Below are 27,787 nucleotides of genomic sequence, written 5' to 3' on the forward strand. Positions count from 1 at the left end.
GGGAAGTCAGTGCTTGTGGGGCGAACCGGTTTGGGGAGGAAGGGGGAGGGATGCCGGGAACTGGCTCTGCGGGAAGTTTGGAGAGCCCGAAACAAGGAGGCGGGACGCTTCCTGGCTTGCGGGGAGGGAAGGCGCGCCTGAGCTGCCTTTAGCCCGAAAAAGTTTGTGGAGATTGAGAGACTTTGGGCAGCCCTGCGAGATGCCGGTGCGAGGAGGCGAGCGCTCCCTGCGAGCCATGGGCTCGCCTTGGTTCGGGGTGAGTAGCCCGGGGGTTACTAATGGGTGCCTTTCCCTCCTCAAGTCCTTCTCCCTTCCCTCCTCCCTCCAGCAGACCACAGAGCGGAGGTGTCACGCTGCCTCTACACCACTGGTTCCCAACCTGTGGGTCCCCAGATGTTTTGGTCTTCAACTCCCAGAAATCCTAACAGCTGGTAAACTGGCTGGGATTTCTGGGAGTTGTAGGCCAAAACACTTGGGAACCCACAGGTTGAGAACCACGGGTCTACACCAAGCAGGGCCAAAGCCAAAAAACTATTACGGGGTGGGGGGGGGGGGGGTTTGACATTTTTTTTTAGCCAATCATGAAGGGTAAGTTCCATAACGCAAAATAATTTAGAAATTGGGCTCCATCGATAAACTTCAGTGGACACGCAAGACAGATATACTTAAGTGGGCACTCATGGGGATTTGGTTAACTCGTTAAAATTCATGAGTAAACCAGGTTTAAAAAACCTGGAAAATTTCAAGGGGGGTTGAACCCCTAACACCCCCCCCCCCCTTGCAAACTTCAGCCCTCCCTTCAGGTGTTTTGCACTTCAACTGCCACAATTCCTAACAGTCTGTAGGCTGGGTTGCTGTGAACTTTCCGGCCTTCATGGCCCATGATCCAGAAGCATTCTCTCCTGACATTTTGCCTACATCTATGGCAGGCATCCTCAGAGGTTGTGAAGTCTGTTGGAAACTAGTCAAGTGGGGTTTATGTATCTGTGGAAAGTTCAGGGTGGGAGAAAGAATTCTTGTCTGTTGGAGACAAGTGTGAATTTTGCAATTAGCATTTAAAAAAATAATTTTATTCAGAATTTTTGCAAGTAGAATACATGATTTTAAAAAAATACAATCAGAAAGGCATTCACAAGTGTGGGAAAGAAAAACTGGGAATAGGGTAAACTGGGGTAGGGGTAAAAGGTATAGCTTAAAAGAATAAACAAAACAGAAAAAAGGGGAAAAGGGGGGATAAGGAGTAGTTTTCGGTCTTCCATTCTTTGCATTTTCATCTTATATATAAATCCTCTTTTCTTGTATTTCTGGTCTCTTTATATTCACTCCTAGGGGACACCTTTTTACTGTATTTAGTCCTTTGCCATCTTTCTATATTCTTCATATGTCTTCCAATCTCTTCTTTTTAGTGGTTTGCCACTACTTTCCTTCAATAAGAAGGTTAGTCTGTCCATATCAAAGATTTCATCTAGTTGTAAATGTTGCAATTAATCACCTCGATTAACATTGAAAAGCCTTGCAGCTTCAAGGCCTGGCTAATTCCTGCCTGGGGAATCCTCTCTTGGATGTGTTAGCTGGCCTAGATTGCTTCCTTTCTGGAATTCCCCTGTTTTCAGACTCTCATTCTTTATTTACTGTCCTGATTTTAGAGTTTTTAAAATATTGGTAGCCGGATTTTGTTCATTTTCATGGTTTCCTCCATTCTGTTAAAAATGTCCACATGCTTGTGGATTTCAGTGACTTCTCTGTGTAGTCTGGCATGGTGGTTGTTAGAGTGATCCTGCATTTCTGTGTTCTCAAATAATATGCTGTGTCCAGATTGGTTCATCAGTGCTCTGCTATGGCTGACTTCCATGGCTGAGTTAGTGTGCAGTGCCTTTCATGTTCCTTGATTCGTGTTTGGCCAATGCTGTGTTGGGTGATCCCTGTGGAGACTTGTCCACACCTGAGAGAAGCCATTGAAATCCACAAGCATGTGGACAATTTCAACAGAAAGGAGGAAACCATGAAAATGAACAAAATCTGGCTACCAGTATTAAAAAATTCTAAAATCAGAACTGTAAATTAATAACACTCAGAAAAACAGACAAATTCCAGCCTTGAAACAATCAGGGCCACCTCCCAACAAAGGATTTCCTCAGGCAAGAATCAGCCAGGAGTTGATACTGCAAGGCTTTTCAGTGCTATTAAAGGTGATTAATTGCAGCATTCACATTTGCCTCCAACAGAGAAGAGTTCTTTCTCCCATCCTGGACCTTCCACAGATATATAAACCCCACTTGACTAGTTTCCAACATACCTCACAAACTCTGAGGATGCATGCTATAGATGTGGGTGAAACGTCAGGAGAGAATGCTTCTGGAACATGGCCATATAGCCAGGAAAATTCACAGCAGCCCAGTGATTCCAGCCATGAAAGGCTTCGACAACAGCCGGTAGGCTGTTAGGAATTGTGGGAGTTGAATTCCAAAACACCTGGAGGGAGGGCCGAAGTTTGCCCGTGCCTTGTGTACACTGTAGCACTAATGCAGTTAAAGACCACTTTACCATGGAATTATAGGAGTTGTAGTTTGGCAGGGCACTCTGGTAGCGAACGTTAAAGAACTTGTAAAGCTACACAATTCCATAGCACTGAGCCATGATGGTTAAACACTGTTAATTCTGCAGTGTAGGGGCACCCCAGTTAGTGTCAAACTGCACAAATTCTACAAAATGTAGATTGTAGATAAAGCAAAAGTTTCTGATGCAGCTAGTAGACTTGTAATATTATGGCTTTCTGAATATAATGAAGTACACTTTCCCTCTGATAACCAACAGCGAAGACGCCAAAGAGGTGTTGAAAACTCGATGTGTCAGAAGTGGAATGTCAGAATCCAGTTTAGAAGTTATAAGCAGCTCAAATACCGTTTCTGGTGGCTATTATGTACCTATGGCATTTGTTTTTAGTCTTCACTAGAAGACATCAAGATGGCACTCATGGGGTTATCTGTGTTGGGTTGGGAGAGAAGCACAGTGAGCGTAAGTGCTGAGAAAGCATTTCAGCCCAGGTGTTTATCTGCCATCATATCTGAGTAGATTGTGTTGACACTTGCTGGAGGAGGAGAAATGTTTACATGAGCTTGAGGCAGAGTTTTGTTTCCCTAGAGTCCTTGAGATGCCTTCAGTATCCTTAGCACAGGTAGAATGATAGTACTATACAATTTGCATTTTTTTAGGACAAGGGTACCTGTATTTGCTCTCCCATTAAGGTGGTTCAATTGATCTATAAACAAACACTGTAACTTCCCTGAATGTTTGAGTAGAAATATCACACACTACATTTTTTGGTTAGGTTGGTCTCAGTGCCTACAATCTGTTTGCCATGCACGTGCATGTCTCTGTCTTCCTATTGAGAGTAACACTTATTCCACTGCCGAGCTGTTTGGAAATGGAAGCTGCTGCATCAGATTGTGGTGGAGTCTCTTCCTCTGGAGGTTTTTAAACAGAGACTAGTTGGATATCTGTTGGGAATGCTTTGATGGTGTGTTCCTGCGTTGGACTGACTGGATGGCTCTTGGGATCTCTTCCAACTCTCTGATTCATGAATCTGTCTCTAATTGATGCAAGTAGATACCATTCTTTGTCAAACATGGAACTCCATGTTCTCAAAGTAGTTAGAAAGGCTGCTGGATATTGTGTGGCATAATGCCGCTTCATTGTTGTCCATTTTATTTGATTTAATTCCCACTCAAGTTTGACTGATTTCTAATACTTTGCATTTTAGATTCCTTTGTTATACAGGGCAGGATTTCTTTTGACAGTGAAAGATTATCTTGCCTGTAATCAGACCTATGAGTTGTATGAAGGGGTGCCTTTTTGTCAGCAGAATAGACATTACTGGAGCATCACTCTCAGGTTGTAGTTCCTCCATCTGCACCTGAGTTAAGGAACTCTTAAGGTATAGATTTGGAGAAGGGGATGCAGGTGGTTGTAGGGATTGAACTGAGGAGGGAAATCCCAATTGTATAATGAAAGGTCCATCTGACCAAATACATGCTTTCTTTCCTAAAGGAACACAAGCACACCCATATGAAATTGGCTAGTTTCTTTGCCGCTTTTATATAAATTTTATCATCTTCTTGTAACAGGTGTTGTTTATTAGGAAGTTCTATATAGCAGCTTCAGTTATGGTTCTTCAGTATAATTCTGAAAAAAGTGTTTTATCTGCTGTCAAAGGCTTTCTTGACCGAAATCACTGGGTTGCTGTGAGTTTTCTGGACTGTATGGCCATGTTCCAGAAGCATTATCTCCTCTGACATTTCGCCTACATTTCTGGCACAGTTCTTTCTCCCACCCTGGACTTTCCACAGATATATAAACCTGACTTGCTTAGTTTCCAACAGACCTCACAACCTCTGGGGATGCCTGCCATAGATGTAGGTGAAACGTCAGGAGAGAATAGTTTGGAACATGGCCATACAGGCTGGAAAACTCACAGCAACAAAGTGCTTTAAAATTTCAAAAAGAGTGCTTTATAATTCAGATGGTATTTTAACATATGTGAAGTAACAATTACTATGATATACAAAAATGGGTAACAAAAATGACAGCAATCAACTAGCCTGACCCATGGCCATCCAGAAACACCTGTGATTCTTGTCCAGATAATTCTCCAGGCTCCTTGTAATTTTGCATCTCTGTGCAAACAGAGATTAGTGCTTTAAAGATAATATTTTAATGTTCTCATGGGTTAATCATCAGTTGGTGGGGGAGTATCTTTTAAGTACCTATTGAACTAACTTAATAGAAAGTGCAGCCGAAGTAGATGGTGGTCTGTAGCCAAAGTATACACTTCTTATTAAGGACTAGGAGATGAGCTGTTATTTTATAATATGCGAAAGTTAGCAAAATCTATATTAAAAAATATGTTGGCCCAGATAGAAGTAGTACACAGCTTGAAGATTGGGCAAGATTGCAACAGTAGTACACATAGCCTAAACATATTATATGACGTGTTGTAATTGCTTACTTTGCGTGTTCAAAAATTCCTGGTGCATCCTTTAGCAAGATGCAATAATGTGTTAGAAATATTTTAGGACAGCCTGCAGCGGAGTTTTTTATTGCAGGCTTCCGATACCTGCTGCCCTCCAGATGTTTTGGACTGCACCTTCCATGACTGCTGGCCATGATGGGATCTGAAGTCAAAAACAAAATGAGGTCACTAGGTTGGGGAAGACTGGCATAAAACAATAGCACCAAGCAGGCACAGTAGTACCAGACAGACACAGTAGTACCAAATAACAAGGCCAAACGTGCATGACACCATTGCATTCTTTCTCAACACAACAGTCAGCCTACTGTATTTGTTCATTTGTTTGCTGTGTTATATGTGGTCAATTAAAAATACAAATATTTTCACCTTCATTTAAATCAGCCGGGCTTCCCATGTTGTAGCTTCTTTCATTTTAGTATTGTATAGTAATCTTAATAGATGTTGGAAGCTCTTTGCTAATGCCTTCTACATAATAGCTGTTGGAAATGATGAGATTATCTATTATTTATGTGTAGTTTAAATAATGTAGTTTACTTTTCTGAATCCATTGCCTCTGTACATGGCTATTCCCTGAAGAGTGCTGAAGCTTAGGGAATTATGGAAATGTTTTAGCTTTTCATGGGTTATAGTCTTGGGGATAAGATAGGCCATTTGCTGCTGCACTGTTTCTAGGCATTTCTTAGATGACAGTGATGAACATAATATTTGGTGGCTTGCTTTCCCAAAGGACTTCTTCTTTTGTGCTCAAATTGTGACTTGTTCTTTTTTTCCTGAGGCTAATGCCCTTATCTTATTGCTTGTGCATGGTTATTTGCCTTGTTTGATATGCAAGGAATGCAATTAGGAAATACATGTGTGTGAGAGGGGGGGGGGGAGAGTGTATTCTTTTAAGGGAGCTGTTTTGCGGAACTATTATCCCTTCCAGTTTTCTAAAAAAATTTTTTTTTGTTTGGCACTCTGAAGCTAAACACCAAGAGAAGTGGCAGCAATTCTACACAGTAGTGCAATTTGGACCTAAAGGCCTTCTATGATAATAAACTGGTTAGTCTGGATGAGGGATTCTGGCGATTGTCCAGTAAAGTAATTTTCCCAAGCACTGATTAAAGGTGGCAGATACAACACATGTTTTGTGTTTTTCTCTTGAGCAGCAAGCTGAGATCCACTGTCTGCTCACAGCATTGTTAACATGTTATTCCACTTTAGCTACCATGGCTCTATCCTATGGAATCCTGGGATCTGTAGTTTGGTAAGGCACTAAATGTCTTCTGGCTGAGAGTTCAAAATATACAGGGTGTTTGAAAAAGAACTCCCTAGTTTTAAGTTAAAACACATTAAAACTAGGGAGTTCCTTTTCAAACACCCTGTATTTCCTTAAACTATAAACCCCATGATTCCATAGGGCAGAAAAGTGGGAGTTAAAGTGGAGCAAGGCCATTAATACCGTGTTTCCCCGAAAATAAGACAGTGTCTTATATTAATTTTTGCTTCCAAAGATGTGCTAAGTCTTATTTTCAGGGGATGTCTTATTTTTCCATGAAGAAGAATTCACATTTATTGTTGAACTAAAAAATGAACATTTATTATATACTGTACAGTAGTTGTCATCACAAACCAGCATAACCAGACAAACTGTGAATCCTATCAAGAATTTCTTGTTACTACCATTCTTTCCATGTACAACTGGTATGTACATTTACCGATCCTGCATGCTCTGGTGTTCTGTTTGGCAGGCACTGGGCATGTTTCCAAACAAAAGCTTTGCTAGGTCTTACTTTCAAGGGAGGCCTTCTATATAGCAATTCAGCAAAACTTCTACTAGGTCTTATTTTTCGGGGATGTCTTATTTTCGGGGAAACAGGGTAGTTCTGTAGTGTGAATGGACATCAGACATTATGAGCTCTTGGAGGAAGCTGAAAGTGGGAATAGTGAGAATACCAGGCAGCACTTATTCTGAGGTTTAGCCAATATATTGGGAGTAATGTGCTTGTAGCCTTAGACTAATTTACCCGAGCATTGTCAAATCTAGGGGCACAAGCTCTCCAGGTTTTCGAGCAAGATGGATTCCTTTACTGATTTATCTCTAGAATTTTCTAGTGATTCTCCATTCAAGTATCCTAGTTGACTTTCAGAAATTATATGTGTGTGGTGTGTTCTGAGTGTGATGGTCCACAGCAAAGAACATAGCAACTGTTTTATACATAGTCAGATCATGAGTCTGTTTGACCCCATTTTGGAGAGCAGTGGCTTTCCAAACATTCAGGCAAGATTCTTTCCAATGACTTTCTGAATATCTATTATGTTTCCTGATAATCTTCCATTAAAGTATCGTCTAGGACCAAGTCTGTTTAAGCTTTGGAATAATTTGAGATCAATTGTGTTCAGAGTTGTAGATGGCTGGAAGGTAAGGTAAAGGTTTTCCCCTGAGATTAAGTCTAGTTGTGTCCAACTCTGGGGGTTGGTGCTCATCTCCATTTCTAAGCTGAAGAGCCAGCATTGTCCATAGACACCTCCAAGATCATGTGACTGGCATGACTGCATGGAGCGCTGTTACCTTCCCGATGGAGCAGTACATATTGATCTACTCACATTTGCATGTTTTCAAATTGCTAGGTTGGCAGAAGCTGGGGCTAACAGTGGGAGCTCACTCTGCTCCCTGGATTCAAACTGCAGACCTTTTGGTCAGCAAGTTCCGCAGCTCAGCAATTTAATCTGCTGCACCACCAGGGGCTAAAGTAGTGTATGAAAAAGTAGTAGTAGTCTTCTTCCTCAAGGTCCTTGCTTCCAGTCCAGTAGATAAATACAACAAAGTCATATTGGGGCACACTGCTGTTTTGTGGGTGAGGTGTCCAGCAAAATATTGGGGTTCGGGGTGGGGAATGAAAGGTATTTAGAGACCTATATTCCAGAAACTGAAGAAATTTCCAAGCTTTTTTAAAATGAGACTGGAGTTTTGCTTCATCCTTTGTACCACTTTTTATTAAAGTCCTGCTTTAGGGGAAAGCAATATTCTGCTTTTCAATAGGAAAGCTGTAGAGCCCTCTTTAAAATTGTAGATAACTATATCTCATTTCCTCTTATATGGGACCCAAGATGTCCCATGTTTTTTGATCGCTGGAGGAGTTTTGAGGAGGAATTGCTTGTTCATTTCTTTAGAAAGGACAAATCCTTAATAAACTTTTCTGTGGTTTGTATAGAGGCAGAAATGAATGCATTCTTTTCATTTTGTGAAGGGAAGCCAAATACTCAGTGCTTTGCACCTTCTTTTGAACTCTTGATTCTTTTCTTTTGTAATCATAAAAGAATGTTAAGTTGTATGTAATTCATGTATAGTTACTCATATTGAGCTGCGGCCCCCATGGTCAATACAGTGCTCTCTGCTTCCAGATATAAAGGAGGGCTCCCTACTGTGAGAACTGGCCAAGCAGCGTCTATTGAGGCTGGAAAACATCCTTTGATGCAGTGTGCTAGAAAAGGGGTGGCAAAATATTCATGCAAGAACCAAATTCCGCTTCTAATTGCTCTTCTCCCTTTTGCTTTCCTAACAAGAATTTCTCTGTGTTCTATTGTTCTCATCGTGCTAAAAAGAGAGAAAAAGACAGGGAGGGCACTTGGCAGAAAGCAGCATTTGAAATCATGGCTCCTATCTGTTGAAACACGCACACAGTAATAACTCATTTCCTATATCCTAAGCCATTTTTTCTTTTGTGGACAGGGAGAGGAAGTGTCACAGTTCTAGTGCCATTTGGTTTGTTTTTACACCTGACACACTGTTAGCTGAAAATGAACTTGGAGCAACAAGTGGGATTTTCAGTGCTTTTTCTTTTTCTCAGGAGACAGTTTATGTGATCTTGTTGTATATAGTAAAATAAGTGAAGAAATCTGAATGTATGTATTGCTTGGCCTTAAGCTACATGTAGCAATATGAGGAAAAGGTTGGAAATGGTGTGTTATATGGTAAATATAATATAGGGTATTAAATGTTTAAATCATGGTTTAAACAAGTGCCTACTTCAAGTCAAAAGTGTAAAATAAACACTTTCCTTCCTTAGCACAATGTTAAAAGCAACATATGAGGATTATACACACAGTTTCCAGCCTGAAACAGTTTTGGGATTAAAAATTATGGCAGCTAGTTTTAAAGGGCTGTAGCTTGCCAGTTGAAAAGAGACTGCAAAGAAAAATATTGAAATGAGTTACCAAGGAGCTGGTGTTTGATGCAGGCAGAAACTTCTGTTACAGAAGAAGTAGGGCAAGGTCTGAGAGATTCATATGGACACTTTGCTTTCCTGGGTTGTTACCACAATAAAGCCAAAGAGGCGATAAGTGCAGAAGAAAAGAAAGAAGCAGTTAAATGGGGCCTTGGAGGATATCAATAGTGGCTTTGTTTCCTGACTAATGAAACGAAGCAGTTCCAGTTTTTTTTTTAAATAAAGGCTTTTGCAAATGTATCAAACAAGTTACCCTATGTCTGTGGGTTTCTATCCCTCCCCTGCTCAGTTCTTGCATTCTCTTGCCCAGACCTAACAATTACAGTGCAAACAGTTTACAATGGATTATTCAATAGACAAAGAGGTCAGTGTCTGAAAAATCCTCAGAATTAAGCAAAGAGGTTCCTTGTGGTGACTGTCCTAACTCACCAATGAGTTAAATGACTTAATACAGTTTATAACATCATTTTAAGTAGAGCAGGGTGGTGTCAAAGTATATGCATGGAAGCTAGGATCACACGTACTTTGAAGACAACTCCTTTGGAAACTTGAGTTATGGTGATACAGTTTACAGATAAGTGTAATAAGCCTAAACACCCTAAAGACACCAAACCCCATCTGACCTTGGAAGCTAAGCAGGGCCAGCCCTGGTTAGTAATTGGATGGGAAGCTGCCAAGAAAACGCAGTGATAGATTCATCTTAAGGTCGGCATAGTTCAGAAACGCCTTGAAGGAGCACACAACAACAAAAACAAAAGCTGTATTTAAGAAGAAGGAACTGGTAAAAATAACTTCTGAGTTTTCCTTGTCTAAGAAAATCCTGTGAACTTCATGGGGCCCCATATGTTGACAGACAACTCGACAGCACACATGCACATTTATATGTTGAGCAAGACTTAGCTAGGATAATTTCTTTCAGGAAGAGGGAAACGTGAGAAAAATGTAATTTTGTTATGCAAAGAGCTGTTATGTATACAAGTGACATAATACATTTGTGGTGAATTAAAATTGTATTGATAAATCTAGGCCAAAAGATACAGAGCTATTTAAATGTAGAAATAAATGACAAAGCATAGGGTGGTATTGAGGAGCAAATAAAAACTTCACAATTCTGTTATTGTGTTGAACTGGTTACATAGTAATACTGACTTGATTGGATTATATCCCAGCAGTGAATCTTTAAAAACAACTCAGATTATCCATGGTCCTAGAATTTTAAAAGAATTGAATAGTATAGAACTACAGAAGAAATATATGGAAAGTTCAGGCTGTATAATACTCTTGGCCTTGTATAATATGGAGTGTAATGCTAATTCCTGTTGGCATTGTGTTGTGACAAACCATCACTAGTTGTAATTGTTACGAAGCATGGAAAAAGTTTCTATTGGATTGTTCTAGTAGCAGAGATTAGAGAGTGAAACCATAATAATCACAAAGTACACAGGTGTTAAATGGTGATTTCATGAACTCTTCTAGGCAGTGTGTACACAAATATAGAACTGTGACTGTAAGATGTATTTAGACCTGTGCTGTCTTCTGTTAAAACTGTATACTCTTCTGCAGTGATTCCTAAACTCTAGTCCTCCTGTTGTTTTGGATTTCACTTCCCAGAACACTTAGCTGACTTGGCCAATGAGCCAGGATTCTGGGATCTGACATTCAAAATACCTGGAAGACCAGACTTTGGGAAACACTGCTGTACTGGAGTCCTTACCACCTTCCAAGGATTTCAGTAGAGAAATGCAAATTATTTTAATGGTCCACATCCGCAAAATTATGTTGTAATTACACTTCACTTTATAGCTAACATTATTACTACATAGATATGTAAACAGTTTAATGTTGAGTCTGTTCTGTATTTGATATACCATTAATGAGTAATAAGCATGTGTGTGTGTGTTGCTTTATCATGCTCACTTCTTACCTGACAGGTTGATATTTGTAGGCCAGACATGGACAAAGTTCAGCTCCTTAGTGTTGCTGAGCTACAGCTTCCAATGCTCATTGTGGGCAATGCTGTAACAAGAATTTTAGTTTGGAAACATCTGGAGTAATTCCCTTAACCAATGTAAGGCTACATTATACCAAACCCTGCTGTAGAATTGTCATCAACTCAGAAATATATAACTACAAATATACAACTACAGCAACCCTGAAATATGTCTATCTAGTCTTCGTGTAGAGATCTTCAAAGAGTCTATCTGATCAAGGCAGTCTCTTACTGCAATAGTTTCTGCAATAAATAAATTCTTTTGAACATTTAGGTGGAATGTCTTTGCTTGTACCATATATACTCAAGTATAAGCCTTTTTGTGGCTGAAAATCCCCCCTTGGCTTATACTTGAGTGAGGGTGCTTACCGGCTTATATTCGGGTTGTCTTATACTCAAGTATATAAGTAATCAGAGTTGGACAGTCTTAGCTTATTAAAATGTTATTATTATCTTAAATTGTAGTTTTATGTAAATATTCAAAAACATTTAACATACTGATGCCTCAATTAATGTATCTACTTTTTATTTTTGATATTTACCAGAAGTTGCTTCATTTCCCACCCTTGTTTTATACTCAAGCCAATAAGTTTTCCCAGTTTTTTTGTGGTAAAATTAGGTGCCTTGGCTTATATTCGGGTCAGTTTATACTCGAGTATATACGGTAATTTGAATCTGTTGGATCAGGCACCTACTCAAGTCCAAAACGTCTCAAAAACTACAAGTTGCGAGCCAGTGTTTTAGACTATAATTGCCTTAAAGTCAACCTTCATAAACACTAATCAGAGATGATGAAGGAAATTGTAGTAATACATATCATTTTTGGGGGGGGGGGGCATTCCAAATGGAGGAATTGGTGTTCTAGGTGGAGTATATACTGAAATATAGTGAGACTCCTATATCCACAGGGAATACGGTATGTTTCCAGCTGGACTTCGATTACCTGAAAGCAGAGATATAAACCAAACACCATTTAATTGGCTTAAATTCAGTTCCATAGAGTTGTTTTAGAGAACCTGGAGATCTCTAGAAAAGTATATTCTCTAGTAATTAGTTGGTCCTCCAATAAACCTTTATGGTAACTTCCTGGGAAAGCATACCATAGACTCCTCCAGGACCTTGATAGATTTGTAGAGAGATTGCAAGTATGGGTTCTGCAGGTATGGGGGTCCTGCTGATCTACAGGAGGATTCTATGGTATTATTTCCCAGGAAGTTCCCATCTTTTAAAGGGCAGGTAGGCATCCATCAACCAAAAACTATGTCTGTGTATGTATTGTTGAAGGCTTTCATGGCCAGAATCACTGGGTTGCTGTGAGTTTTTTGGGCTGTATGGACATGATCCAGAAGCATTCACTCCTGACATTTCACCCACATCTATGATAGGCATCTTCAGAGTTGTGAGGTATGTTGGAAACTGGGCAAGGAAGGTTTATATATCTGTGGAAGGTCCAGGGTGGGAGAAGGAACTTTGTCTGTTGGAGGCAGGTGTGAATGTTGTAATTAATCACCTTAATTAGCATGTAATGGCCCTGTGGCTTCAAGGCCTGGCTTCTTCCTGCCTGGGAGAATCCTTTGTTGGGAAGTGTTAGCTGTCCCTGATTGTTTTAGGTCTGGAATTTCTCTGTTGTCAGAGTGTTGTTCTTTATTTCCTGTTCTGACAGACATGAAACCAGACATGAAATCAGGGACAGCTAACACCTTCCTTGCCCAGTTTCCAACATACCTCATAACCTCATAGATGTGGGTGAAACATCAGGAGAGAATGCTTCTGGATCATGGCCATACAGCCTGAAAAACTTGCAGCAATCCTATGTCTATGTATGTTTATTAATTTAAAACAAAGTTAATATTACATTTTTGCAACTGGAATTCCTTGTTTTGCATATTACTAAAAGGAATCATTCTACGTTTCAAGACTAATATGTTTGGTTTGTGTCATTATGAAGAACCTGGTTAGTGGCATTGTCAGTGCTGAGAATTGCTGCCTGCCTAGCCCATATCTTGGACTATTCTGAAGCATGTTGTTTTATCAGACCAGCTGAGGACACTGTGGCTATTGTACCATTCCTTAGGTCAGTATAAGAGATTGCGAAGAAAAAAGATAAACTGTACATGTTTTGGTGGTCACGGAGCAGAGAATTATCTATCCTCAGCTCCTCTTTCAAATGAGCCTCTCCTAAGTAATCCCGTGACAAGCTGATAAGCAGCATAATGCAATTTTTATTGAGCATAATGATTAAATTATAATTTCAAGGTCTACAGTGGCAAAAGACCAGGGGGTTTCCAAGGATCACATTCCTCTATCTCACAGAGCATGTATATGTGTCAAGATTTTGTCTTTCTTATTAAAATTAGTACTCGTGGTAGCTTACAGTTTAAAAGAACAATTCAGTTAAAGACATACAAAAAGATAACATTCACATAGAATTAAATATTAAAATGCTTCAAATATCATATTAAAAAAACAAAATTCAGTTGAAAGATTGAAAAGTTATTAAAACAGTGCAAGTTAAAACACCAAAGCAGCACGATACTTTTGTCCATTAATGTGTGCATGTGCACATGCCATTGTGTACAGTTCTACTTTTACAACTCACAAAACCATAAAGTTGGCAGAAAACGCAAGGACCACCCAATGCTATCATTTTCCATATAGAAAAGCATAGCTGAAACACTCCTGAGAGTTGGCCACCAAACCTCTGTTTATGATTATACTGTTGAATGCTCCACTGTTGAACAACTTTTACTGTCAAGATGTTTTTCCTAATATTTAGGTGATTTGTTTAATAATCACCAAATAATTCCCTACTCCCATTCTCAACATATTGATGGTAGTGTTGTACCAGCAGGATTCTGTCTCACATTGTGGGACTTCTTGAACTACAAGATACCACCGTTATCACTTTTGTTGAACTCTTGAATACCACTTGCATCAGTATAATGAATATATACGGACTTTATATCATCTATTATTGATTAAACAGGTGTTTATATATGTTCTTGTGTGACTTATAACAGTGTGTATTTGTTATAATTTATGTCATTATAAAAGTGAGTACCCTGTGAGGACATTATATAAACAGGATACCTATGTTTTCTTTACATCAGTATAATCATAAATATGTATAGGGCATAAGGTAGAGTGAATACTTATGTGTAAATTATCTTCTCAAAAACCTTTATTTTCTTAAAAACTTCTGTTTCCGTATTACACCATTTGACTTTTCATAGATACGTAGACATCTATACATATCTAGTAGATCAGTGGTCCCCAACCTTTGGTCCTCCAGGTGTTTTGGACTTGAACTCCCAGCAATCCCAGTCAGTTTACCAAGTGTTAGGAATTGTGGGAACTGAAGTCCAAAACACCTGGAGGACCAAAGGTTGACAACCACTGTGGTCAATATATGAAGACTATAAATGATCTATGGAGCAGTCATTTGATGAAGGAAGGAAGACTCCTTGGGAAAGAAGATTATTCCAGTCCTTAAAGATTCATGAAGTCAGTTCTAAAGAACCCTGTTAGAAGAAAATCCAGGGAATGTAAGGCTTGCTGTAATTAAGAATGTTATCAAGCCAAGCAAGAATTATGTAGATTAGCTAAATCTGATGGTGACAACATTTGTTGAGGGATGACAGAAACATAACTCTTGCAGAAAAAGAAAGCTGATTATCTGAGATCATTATAGCAAATCTAAAAGTTACCATAGTAGGAAAAGCTGTGCCAGGTTTGTGGAAGTCAATAGTTTGTAGGAATAATACAGTATCTGAGGATTAGAAGCTTAAATTATGACAGAACAAGGAGACATCATTTTATTTCCAAACTATAGACCAAGCTTGACATATGTAATACTTGCCCCACTTTTTAAAGATCGCTGCAATTGTAAAACAAACATGGCCAGACGTAATATTCTCTGAAGGGACTTATCTGAAGCTGCCTCTGAGACAAACATGTCTCAGTACAACAAAATCCAAAATTCACAATCAGCCATGCCTTTATTGATCCAGCTCCGAAGCATAAAACACATTATGCAAGTTTTTGAAGCTTCGCTAGCTTCTTCATTGGGCAAAGATGTTAAAAACTATGCAGGAGAAATTTCCTGGAGTAATGTCTATGAATTAGATCCCACTACGCAGAATAGTTTTCCTGTGTATACAGCTGGGGAAGGATTGCAAAGAGAAGGAAAGTGACTGAAGGCTCCAGCATTTCAAAGGGATGATAACACAGATGGAAATAATTAGTGTCCAATTAGTTTGTAATAATGGTCAATTTGTTTGTTACTGCCATTTAAGATTTTATGTTACTATTTATTTTGAACGTTAGAGGAGTGTGGACGTTTTCCAGTAATATCATGCAAGAACAGTAGGCTGGTTTTAGGCAAAGAAAAAGGACAATTGACCCATACGTCATACCCTGGTTTATAAATGCACTCAAGATTACAAGAAAAACAGAGCTATATGCAGCTGCTGTTGATCTTGCAGCTGTTTGGATTGCAACTCCCATCAGCCCTTACCAGTATAGTGAAGGATGCTGGATGATGAGAGGCAAGCAGGACACAAGTGGGTTTCTCCTGGACTGGATTTATAAAGAGAAGTTGCATCTGAAGCTGTGTTAAAGCATAAATATTTATAAGTAAGTATCTATTTTTGCCATACTGTGTGGCATACATTGTTCTACAAGTAAGAATTAAATTGCAAGTGATCTTTGTCCAGGGGCAGATAGGAATAGACTGGCATTTGTATTTAAATGATGCTGACATTTTAGGTGCCTCGGCTTATATGGGATTCCCTTTTTAAAATTTAAGTATGTAGTTAGTTTCATTTTGGTGGCTACCACTTTGGATCTCATGCTGGGAGAAAAACGAGTATAAAATAAGACAATCAATCAGTACTCCAGTGCTTTGTTAGAAGACCCTTGGCCCACCCCCAAATGTCATCCTGTGGTGATAATCCAGCTGCTTCTTATAACCAATGTAACTTACTTTTTTTTTGAGGGAGGATATCTCCTTCCCATAACTTCATTATTTAAGGGAAGATGTATTAGCATTGTAAGTTCTGTGATTTTTATGTAACATACAGCATTCATCCTTTGTATATCTACTCAGAAACGTGTCTGATTTAATTTGTCTCTAAACAAGTGTTTGAGGGACCGCATTCACACTTAACAATCCTGCCTAGAGACAGGCTTTTAGAACTGAAGGATAATAAAGAAGAGGCTTTGTTCTAATTGTACTGTTTTAAACTGCTTTATTATTTTAGTTTTATGTTTTAAATACTTTTAATATCTCTCTCTTTCTCTCAGTCGCATAGTCGTTTCCGACTCTTTGTGACTTTTAATATAATTAATAGTTTATTTCTATTTTAATGTTTGTGTGTTTTAGTTATATCGCACACATTTTAATTTGTAAGCCACTTAAAGCAAATCTGCACTTCAGGATTAATGCAGTTCGATAATAGTAACTGCCCCAGGCCCGTAGCTAGGATTTTGATTTGGGGGGGGGGGGGGGCTGAGTATGAGTGAGAGAGGATCTACCCTAGCAAAACTTTGGTATCATTATCCCAATACCCCCATGCATATGGGATATATTGAGCATGGTGATCAGATCATGATATGAATAAACGTAACAGTTTAAGTAATAAATGTAAGGCCTTCTCACGGACCACCCTGAGAATTTGGGGGGGGGGGGCTGAAGCCCCTCAAGCCCCCCCCCCCCCCCCCAGCTACATGCCTGGCCATGGCTCAATGCTGTGGAGTCCTGGGAGTTGTTGTTTTACAAGGTTTTTAGCTTTTTCTGCCAAAGAGTGCTGGTTCCTCACCAGATAGCATACACCAGAATCCCATAGCATTGAGTTATGGCAGTTAAAGTGGTGTCACAAATGGCATTCATTCTGCAATGTCGATCCACCCTTGAAGTCCCATTTTTTGGAAAATGCAGATTGTAAATAGTTATTTATTGTCGTTTTCATCACCTCATCAGGGCCCATCATTTTTCACCTTTGTTTCCCCAGATTGGTGAATCTCCTTTTTTATTGACACGTGTTTTTCTGGGCAGGTGTTTAGGGACCTAGTATAGACCTTTATGTTTTCCTTATAGCCTTCAGCCAAATTTGTATCCCAGCTACTGTGAATGCTATGTTTTAGGTTTGGTTGTGCTTTTACTTCTGGCATTGTAATGACTTAAGCTTGAGAAATGGCTTCTAAAAATACTTTATATAATGTTCACTAGCATTCGGGCTATTGTCCCCTTTATACAGAATGTTGTGAGTCCAGGAAAAGCTATTCCACGCAAGAAAAATGGATGAGCCAAAGGAGTTCCTGAGTTTCAGCGTAGACTTAATTTCCTGTGTGTATGAAAGAGAGAGAATTGGAGTCTGACCGCACCCCAGTGTACTAGGCACTAATTTCCCTGTCTTGGGCAAAAGATCTTCAACAATTGCTGAATACCACCCTCTAGTGGGCCATTGGTTTTATGGACCAGCTGCTGTTTCAACACCAAGCAACTTGGTTACAGCTGCAACAAATCAATTTAATTTACAATGGCTGCTGGCTTTACTCTAAATTCATAGTAGCTGCAGATATATCTAGTAGCAAGTGATTCAACACCCAATTAAAGGGTTTATCTCTGTGTCATAAATTAACAATTTTGTTCACACTGCTTTTTTGGTATAGTTTCTTTTAATGTACAAAAAACTGAAACTGAAGCGACATTGAGATTCTATTACAAAAATGAATGAGTAAAGAATCTAGAACTGGAGGGCAGAAGGAAAATTAGCTTCTCATTGTCATCTAAAAGTACTGTTTTTTCAAACTCATTCAGAAAAATAGTAAGCACAGAGTGATTAGACTGGAAGGAGTCGTAATTAGATATCCTCAATCCAATATCTCCTTGTTGTGATGGAGGAAGTGATGTTCTCAGAAGGTGAATGGATTCAAATGCCTACTAGCGATTACTTGCTTACCATTATTTGGTTTATTTCCATATTTAGGCTTTTAAGTGTGTATGATGTTCCTAAAGATATCTTTTGAAATCTGTATTATTGACATCTCGAGTACGTGTCAGGTACATGTCATGAAAGTTCTTGTGCATTCACCATCATCATACATGGATTTTAAATAAATTATACTGAATGATTTGTGAGCAACTGCACAATGTCAAAAAGAACTGTTTGCAAGTGTAGAACCAAAGGTATTCTGGGGTGGTGTTGTGGGTATTTTGACATCTAGTCCTATATTCTCTAGCTGTTGGCCAAGGTGACCAGAACTTCTGGGACTTGGAAATCCAAAGCAACTGGAAGATCAGATTGAGAATCAATGTTCTACAGTACCAAGAGCCAGAGAACATACGTTCACATTGTTTTGTGTAAATAATAGTGCTCAATTTCTGCATAAATAAAAAACCAACCACCATAGTTTCTTCATTCTAAAACTACTGTTACTAAATACAAACAAAAACCTTGTTGAGAACTTTCCAAAAATCAGGAAATAGGTATTAACAACTGAAAGAAAATGATGATTTCATTTATTTTCAGGAAGTTCCACCAGATTTTTCTAAAAACCTGAATAACAAAATAGCCCCTGCTGAATGAAATGGATCTAATTATGGGTTCCTTTTTGTGTTCTAACACTTCAGCCAATGGGATTTTGGCTGGCATCAATAAGGAGTATAGATCCAGAGAAGTCATGCTACCCCTCTATTCTGCCTTGGTCAGGCCACACCTGGAATCACACTGTGTCCAATTCTGGGCACCGCAGTTGAAGGGAGATTTTGACAAGCTGGAAAGTGTCCAGAGGATGGTGACTAAAATGATCAAGGGTCTGGAGAACAAGCCCTATGAGGAGCGGCCTAACTGTACATGTTTAACCTGCAGAAGAGAAGGCTGAGAGGAGACTTGATAGCCATATATCAGTATGTGAGGGGAAGTCATAAGGAGAAGGGAGCAAGCTTGTTTTCTGCTGCCCTGGAGACTAGGATGTGGAACAATGGTTTTAAACTACAGGAAAGGAGATTCCACCTGAACATTAGGAAGAACTTCCTCATGGTGAGAGCTGTTCAACAATGAAACTCTCCGCCATGGAGTGTTGTGGCGATTCCTTCTTTGGAGGCTTTTAAGCAGAGGCTGGATGGCCATCTCTCGGGGGTGTTTTGAATGCAATTTCCTGTTTCTTGGCAGGGAATTGGACTGGATGGCCCATGAGGTCTCTTCCAACACTATGATTCTGTTTTTAAATAAGGAATTCTTAGCATGCTAAAACTGTTCACCTCTTTTGGCCAAATTACAAAGAGTGCACTTTCTGCCACTGCGCATTACATTTGGCAGCAAATACTTTTTTGGTTTCAGGGTTTTCAGGTGCACATTAGATTTGATAGCACATTAGACTCAAGTAAATATGGGTAGTTTCATTCCACAAGAGATATATGGCAATCTCAGTACAGACAATCTGGTCCCTGGTTACCATTTCTTTCCTCCAGAAAGGGGTTTTAATATATAACTAACTAAACTTAAGAAATATAGAGATCTACTGTAATGCTGTGAGCATTATTGTCTTGGCTATTTAACTGTTCGTAGTTTTCTTTTGTAAGATAATCTTAGTGTTAGATGGGGTTACTCACCAAATAGTAGACAAGTTTTTATGAGCAAAGTATGTGATCAGAAACCAGAAAATTCACCTGACAGAAACTTTCTGTAGCTTCCTGCCAGTGACACATCATTGAGATGAGTAAACTCTTGGCATAACTAGTTAAGTGCACATAGGAGCTCATTTGGATAAAGTGCAACTGTAATGGCTGGCTTGTTCTTATGTAGCTTTCTATATTATTTTTGCCTTGTACATACATATGTGCCGCTCTTCTCCATGCCAAAAACCAGTTGGTGTGGGTGTCAGAGAGATGCAACTGCCTTAACTGTTGCTTTGTCAGCCAGGAGGTGGCATTATTGAGCTACATGTTTTCTCCTCCATTGAGAAAGCATCCTAACTGTGAGAGCCTCTTGGTGAGAGATTAAGTTATTGGAGAACAGAACCAGTCATCAAGTAGGAGGGATGACTGCCATTAGTATTGCCCCTGGGTAAGCTTAGCGGAAAGCAACTGGTTGCTGAGAGCCATGGAGCAAGTTAACAGTGCAAGGGAAGACATGCTGGGAGGAGGAACTGAGCAATCACAGGGAATGCTGTGAAGGGGGGCCTGTGAAGGAAAAAAGATATAAAATTGAAATTATTTTGACAGAAGCTGAGGAAAGATGGCCTAGAGAGAGGCAAAGGATTGCAGAGAGATGGGAAGAAGGCATAAAGATAGAGGAAATCTGCAATAGAGAAGGACAGCCAGCCAAGTACAAGAGCTGAAGAGGATTTTGGGGAGCTGTGAAATAGTTCAGGGAATAATGTGTGATCTAATTGAGGATTAATACACCTTTGCGTCTTTATTCTTTTTCACAATTGTTTGTTTGGATGTTCCTTTGAAGTTTTAATAGATAATCTGGTCACACTTAGCACAGTGAACCTACAAAACAGTGCATCCACTGGTCCATATAGAGATCATCTTGAAGCTCAGGGACCTGATCCAGGGAGGGATGTTGAAGGGGAAAGGGGAAAGGAGCATGACATGAGCCCAAGGGGCCAGCCTGTAGAGGGGATCCATCACAAAAGGCATCCTGTTTTATTCAGTCCCTTCTGGTATATGTGGATGCCCACAGTGGCCTGCCTAAAGGGATCCCAGACCCACACGGTGATGCAGGGGAGAGGTTGTGTTTGATGACCTCCATGGAAAGGAGTCCTGGATGCTCTGGACCTGGCATGAAGTACTGGGAGCTTGGAAGGTGAGAATGGGGGCTCATAAAAGGCCTGCATGTCTCTCCCCGTGCCTCTTTTTCTGTGCATCTTTACATCCTACCTTTCCTACAGTTTGAGCTTCGCTGGTTTCTTCAGGACTGGTTGGGATGTTTTCCTCCTTTTACTTGTGTAGTCTTTTATTTTGGTTTGCTTGCCAAACTTCATGCGAGAGACATGGATCATTGGGTATGGATAGTGTTGGTGAATAGACTTTATCTTGCTAGGTAGCAGGGTAAGAATGTAAGAATGGACACAGTATCACCCTCTTGATGTAGTGTAGTGCTCTGGAACTGCCTCACAGGTCTTAGGAAAGGCATCCATCCTTAAAGTGGTTTGGGTGTGTGCTCATTTGTAAAGTCCTAGGACTTAGGTAAAAGTGCCATGGATTTATCTTCCAGTATCTACTGGCCAGTTGGAGAATAACTCAGCAATTGAATTGCTCCTGAGGCTCAGATATTTCACTCAAGGGAAGGCTATGGAGGTGGTCAAAGGTCTCGGTGATCTACCACAGGTGGTTCCTTACTCTTGCTTCTTATAGGTTTCTCATGATATAATTAAGTAAAAAAGTGACCCTTATTTACCCAATTCTCTGTCTGGCCTCATGATGACATGCTAGAGACCATCAGTGCCACTGTGATCTCAGAACTCAAAAAACAAAATAACAATTTGTGTTTTGCAATTCTCAAAAACGCCCATCTGGCATGCTCTGCTGGGGCATTCTTGGAGCTGTAATCCCAAAAAGCATTTTTTCCTGCCTCAAATTGTGGCATACAATATTTTTATGTTAAATCCTGTTTGAGTCATTGCCTAGTCTCCATGTTGCTGAAATCTCCTTGGAGGAGAAATATTCTCCATATTGTTTCTTGCATAGCGGTTATCATTATTAGTTCTTTAAACGGGAATGTAAAATTACCATACTGGATTATTTTTCAGTTAAGAAATTGATATTAGTTGAAGAAGTAGATGTGTTCTCATGTTTGGAGGGTTTTATATGTTACCATGTGAAATGATGGCAGGATTGGCTGAGTATGTAGGCCACTATTGTATTAGAATTACATAACAATGTTTGAGTGGTAGAAACTGATGAAAAGACTGGGATGTTCAGAGTGCCTTAACAGATTATAGCCAGCCAGAATGAAGACAGCTCAAGCTCTACAACGAATGTGGCTGCATACTGTGAAAAAGTTGAGGGTTTTAAAATGGCACGTGAGTTAATTTTTTAATATTTATTTTATTTATCTCCATACATATATATTATTTAGCTTTAACTCATTCATTATGATTGTTTTAAAATGATGATTCAGGTAAGATTATTTTAAAGGAATGCAAATATAGCACTATTAGTTAGTTTAGCATAATTTGAAATTAGGAGCCTCTGAATTTATGCTTGCCAAATATTTATGAAGAGCCTGTTTGCTAAATATGACTGTCATATTAATCACCAAAATATTATTAAAAATAATATTACACATAATCAGAATTAATTATGTGCACAAATTGTAGCTGTGATAAAATAAAAAAATAATAATAATTTCATATTACTTTGGTAGAATTTGCTAAATGTCTTGTGAATACACTAGATTAATGCTATGGCAGTGCATAATGTGTTTATGTTCTAGTTTTGCACTTTCCCAAAATGTTACATTAATATATTTCTCGCGAATGGGTGGTACTTGGCTCATTTCTTGGCTTCTCATTATCCGGCCTAAGTTTATTGGTTTTGAATATAGTTGGGAAATTCATGCTTGTTAGGACAGAGCATTTAATCTCCTCTCTTGTACAGTCAGAAGTCTTCAGATGGTGACTTATAACATCTGTGGTCTTACCCAGCCCCCCACGGTCATTTTGCTTCTTCCATTAATCTGTCAGCATTGGTTAGTATCTCTGCAGTGGCAAACAGCTGTAAATTTTATAATGTTAAAGAGATTATGAGTTAGAGATTTAGAACAGCACAGATGGCTTTTGTGCCTAGTGAACTCCCAAGGTGAACTTCCAGTACTTTGTCAGGGCTGACTTCCCTGCCCTGCAAAATATAACCTCAGGAGCTGGCTCCTCTTAGCTTCTGATTACTACAGGATGAAAAAATCAGAGACAGTTTTATTTTCTCTTTGCAGAAATCCTCCCAAGAAATATTTATATTCCCTGCCATCTTCTGTGGCAAAAGTTGATACACTATCTTCACAAATAGTGAAACGATTTGTGTCTTACTCAGAAAATGAAAATATTTTTATGCATTTATATTAATCAAATCGCACTCTTCAAATTCTCCAATTGCAGTGAGTAGAAATCTATTGGCATTTTTTGTGTAATAAAGGCAAGGGCAGGATTAAAGGAGGTCAAGACCAGTTTGAAAAATAGTGTGAATATAAAACAAAAAGTAATTTAACTGAGCTTGTGATTTAACCGGGTAGTAATTCTACACAATTTAGTGCTTGTTTAAAGTAGTAAGTCTGCATCTTCTCTGATGGCACTGAAGATGCTTGTAAAAAGTTCCTGTTGATTCAAAGTAGGCCTCCATGTTTGTCCTTAAATTGCCTATAGTGGTTCATGATGTTGGAGACCACGAAGAAATTCCTGCTTAGCCATGTGAACACATTGGGTGACCTGGGTGAGTCACAAAAAATCCTGTGATAGCTTCACCTTAGGGTTGTCCTTGGTCAGAAATTACTCGAAGGCACACAACAAAAACAACAACAACAACTTACCTTAGCAGCAAAAGTAATTTAAAAGTTTGTATATCTTTGGGAGGAGTCTTGCGAGTACTCTTTGATCTGGCTCTGTCATTTGAGACCCAAGTATCAGCTTTAAATGATATAACTACTATGATCCTACCTAAGCAAAGATGCACTTTCTAGGGACATTTCATGATAACCTCGGAGCCCCGTGTTTGTCTTGTCTTTGTTCTATGTTAAGGCATTGAATGTTTGCCTTGTATGTGTAATGTGATCCGCCCTGAGTCCCCTTCGGGGTGAGAAGGGCGGAATATAAATACTGTAAATAAATAAGTAATCTCTTCCCCCAAACCTGGAATATTGCAAAGCTTTATGTATGAGGCTATCCTTGAAGACAGCTTGAGAACTTCAGTTATTATAACATAGGCTGCAACTGTGCAGAATCTAGGACTGGTTGTTACAGCAGATTGAACTAGTGTTGTAGCAGTTTGAATAAGTTTTCCATTAGTTTCTAGGCCTTGTTTATCATGCTAGAGGTTGTCCTTTAGCACACAACTTTTCAAACTGTGTGTCACAATATATTAACATGTTGTCTGAGGTGTGGAGGTATGCCGCATGAACATATCTTGGAAATGTATGTTATCATGCAAATAATACATTTTTACAATGTAAATGAAAGGTTTGCATGAAATATGTCTGCAAACATTTTGCTATTGCAATTTATGCAATTTATGCATCTCTTATAAAGGATTGGTTTAACCTCCGGTTTGCTAGTAAGACTGAATTACTGTGTCACAAAATGATGCATGTTTAAAAAGTGTGTCATCAACGTGAAATGTTTGAAAAGCATTCCTTTTTTGTATTAAATGGTTTCGAACCTGACTGCTTGTGTGCTTGCTTGAATATTAAGGATCAGTAATGGCATCTTTGGAGGAAATTCTCCAAGAGTTGTTGGCCACAATGGTGTGATGGCTAAACTACCAGAGAGAGGCCAGGCCCCTTTTTGGGCCTTCATCTTCAAATGGGCTTACCATTTTTGTTAAAGGGAGGGGGGAGGGTAGGGAAGGGTTGGAAATAAAAAAGGGTTATTTAGCTTCCATTCTTCTCTGCCGGTGTACTGTATATTGTAATTGCTAAAATAAAGTACAGACTGCATTGTAGCAAGTGGTCTGTGGTTTGCCCAAGTTATCTGATTTTACCCAATATGCCAGGGGTTGGTAACATATATATAATATTTCTTTCCTGGAAACTCATCAGTGACTGGTAGTCAGTTCATGGACTGGCATCAGTACCTGGACCATCACTTTGTGAATCCTGTTCTGGGAAAAAGAAAGGATATAAACCCAATAAATAAAATAGGAGTCTCATACTGAAAGTAATGCTTGTCAGGGCATAACTACTTTATCAACAGGATAAGATGTATGCAATTACATACATGAGCAAAGTAACTCTTTGTCTGCAACATGGTACTAGTTTCCACTAAAGGCAATACATTGGTGGCACTTTTGAACCCAGTCATCAAATTCACTTTGGAAAAACTCTTTCATATTCTCCTTAGTTCACTATTTTATTGCATCCTCCACTTTCTCTACATCATTGAAGTACCATCCCCAAAACCCTGATTGGACGCCCACAAACGTTCACTTGTTTGCTTAGAGGAAGTGAAGTCTTCATGGACAGCGCTTCAGTGATGTAGGCCAGTGGTTCTCAACCTGTGCGTCCCCAGATGTTTTGGTCTTCAACTCCCAGTAATCTTAACAGCTGGTAAAGTGGCTGGGATTTCCGGGAGTTGTAGGCCAAAACACCTGGGGACCCACAGGTTGAAGAATCACTGGTGTAGGCAAAGTGGTAGACACAGTCAAACACCAGATCAGGGAGTACCTGTAAAAGATTTTCCCTAATGGATTTGATGAGGTGGCACAATTGCATCATCATTGGTAGAGGTTACTTTGAAGGGATGTCATGTTGAGGATGGAGCAGGCTTGTTCTCTGCTGTTGTGTAGACTAGAACATACAGCAGTGGATTCAAACTACAGGAAAAGAGATTCCATCTAAACATTAGGAAGAACCTCCTGATGGCACAAGCTATCCAGTGGAATGTGCTGCCTTGGAGTCATGGAGTTTCCATCTTTGGAGGTTTTTAAACAGAAGCTGGATAGCCATACATCAGTTGCAATCTCTTCTAACTATGGTTTTAAGAATGGTATCATGTTGTAGACCAAGAGTTACTTTGCACATGTATGTATTGCATATGTCTCATTACAAATATGGAAAGCATTCATTTCAGTACAAATATAGCACTGTTCAAACTACAGACATTTTGCTGGGCTACCGTTTTGTATCTTCAGGTCTTTGGCGCTGAATGAAACATCTTGAACGTTGTCTTATTCTAATATTATTTTCAGGATAGGGTTTCTTGTGCTATTATTAAATGATATTGTGTAGTTTTTCTGACTTTCCCTCTTCAGTCTCACTTCAGTAAGAGAAAGGGCAAGAAAAAAAATAGAAAGATACCTATATTCCAGTAAAATTCTGTTAAACAAGGCAGGATGATGACACAATAAAAGCCTTATTTGGATGCATCTTTTGTGGTGGTTTTCACATTCTTCTTTTTTATTTCAATTTTAATATTGTGTTAGAGTTTTATTAGTTTGTTTGTATTATGTAAGATACTTTGAAGGCCTTCAGGTGGAAACAGCCATAACGAAATAAAAAATACAGACGGACTGTTTACTCATCTATTGTAGCCATATCTGTTATGACTCTCAGCTATTTCTTCAATGTCTCAGGGAGAGGATTTTCCCACCATGATCATGAAATCAGCTCCTTAACAGTTTTTCATTCAGTTCTCATTCCTTTGCTCTTTCATTCGACTTAGCAGTGCTCCAGGCTTAAAACTTCCAAAACCCAGCCTTTGCAGAAGGCAAAATATAAAAATATGTGCAAATGGAAAATTTATGCATTCTTTTGGATATTAGAGTTTTGTTGTGAAGCTGGTGAATGTGTGACATTAGATGTTGTTATTTGTCCAAATATCTCTTTTGAGTGAATGATCTGGCCTTTTCCCACACCCTCATTGAGCTCTGGTTCAATAGGGAATTTCAGATATTGGCGCAAGAAAGAATAAAAGATTTGTTCCCATTTTTGGTATAGATTTGGTTTCACTAAGTGATCATCAGTTAATATCCAATACATCCAAGTCATGTATTTGAAAACCTGCTTGCTTGGGGGAGAGGAGAATGCCAAGATTTCTTTTCTTTTTGATGTTCTATTGACTATGGCTTTTCATTGTGTAATAGGCCCCAGGCATGGAAGAGTTGATATGGGAGCAGTACACAGTGACCTTACAAAAGGTAAGTACTTGTGGTCCAGTTTTCTAACAGCTTTTTTTGCATGCATGCATGCATGCATCAGTTGATATTGTATTGACAAACCCACACGACCCTGTCCTTAGAGCAATCAATTTTCCATCACAAAACATTTTCAGGCCTTTTAATTTGAGTATTTAAACCAAACTGAGCATCTTTCAAACATTTTGACATTAGCTCTGATTCTTTGTTGTTGATGGTGGTATATTGAATTCTTCTGTGATGCTCTCACACATGGACATTATGTGCACATTGAGTAAAGGTAAAAGTAAAGGTTTTCCCCAACATTAGGTCTAGTCATGTCCGACTCTGGGGGTTCGTGCTTATCTCCATTTCTAAGCCGAAGAGCTGGCGTTGTAGATGCCTCCAAGGTCATGTGACCAACATGACTGAATGGAGCGTCATTACCTTCCCACCAGAGAGGTATCTATTGATCTACTCACATTTGCATGTTTTGGAACAGAAGCTGGGGCTAACAGCGGGAGCTCAGCCCACTCCCCAGAATTGAACCGCCAACCTTTCAGTCAGCAAGTTCAGCAGCTCAGTGGTTTAATCCGTTGTGCCACTGGGGGCCCCATATGTACATTTAAGAGGTTACATTTTGTTGCAGATTTTAGTGTCCTCAGTTATTTAGTAACGATGCAACTGTCGCTTTCATTTATTTACTACAGTACTACTTACATATTATGCCT

General features: G+C 39.3%; 1 protein-coding gene across 7 annotated transcripts in view; it reads left to right on the forward strand.

Moving 5' to 3' along the window:
• The window catches only part of tjp2 (tight junction protein 2), a 95,501-nt gene that overhangs the window by 38,909 nt on the left and 28,805 nt on the right, over window positions 1–27,787 (forward strand). For 4 of the 7 annotated variants that reach the window (XM_062971972.1, XM_062971968.1, XM_062971969.1 and 1 more), the window contains one exon: window positions 27,027–27,080. In XM_062971972.1, the coding sequence (XP_062828042.1) occupies window positions 27,036–27,080 (45 nt within the window). In that variant the 5' untranslated portion in view covers window positions 27,027–27,035. Of the gene's footprint in view, window positions 1–45; window positions 257–15,425; window positions 15,863–22,174; window positions 22,262–27,026; window positions 27,081–27,787 lie in introns of those variants that run through there. The other 3 variants (XM_062971970.1, XM_062971973.1, XM_062971974.1) reach the window with 3 other exon arrangements.

The sequence above is a fragment of the Anolis carolinensis genome, chromosome 2 (genome assembly GCF_035594765.1).
Source record: "Anolis carolinensis isolate JA03-04 chromosome 2, rAnoCar3.1.pri, whole genome shotgun sequence".
NCBI classification, from domain to species: Eukaryota; Metazoa; Chordata; class Lepidosauria; order Squamata; family Dactyloidae; genus Anolis; species Anolis carolinensis.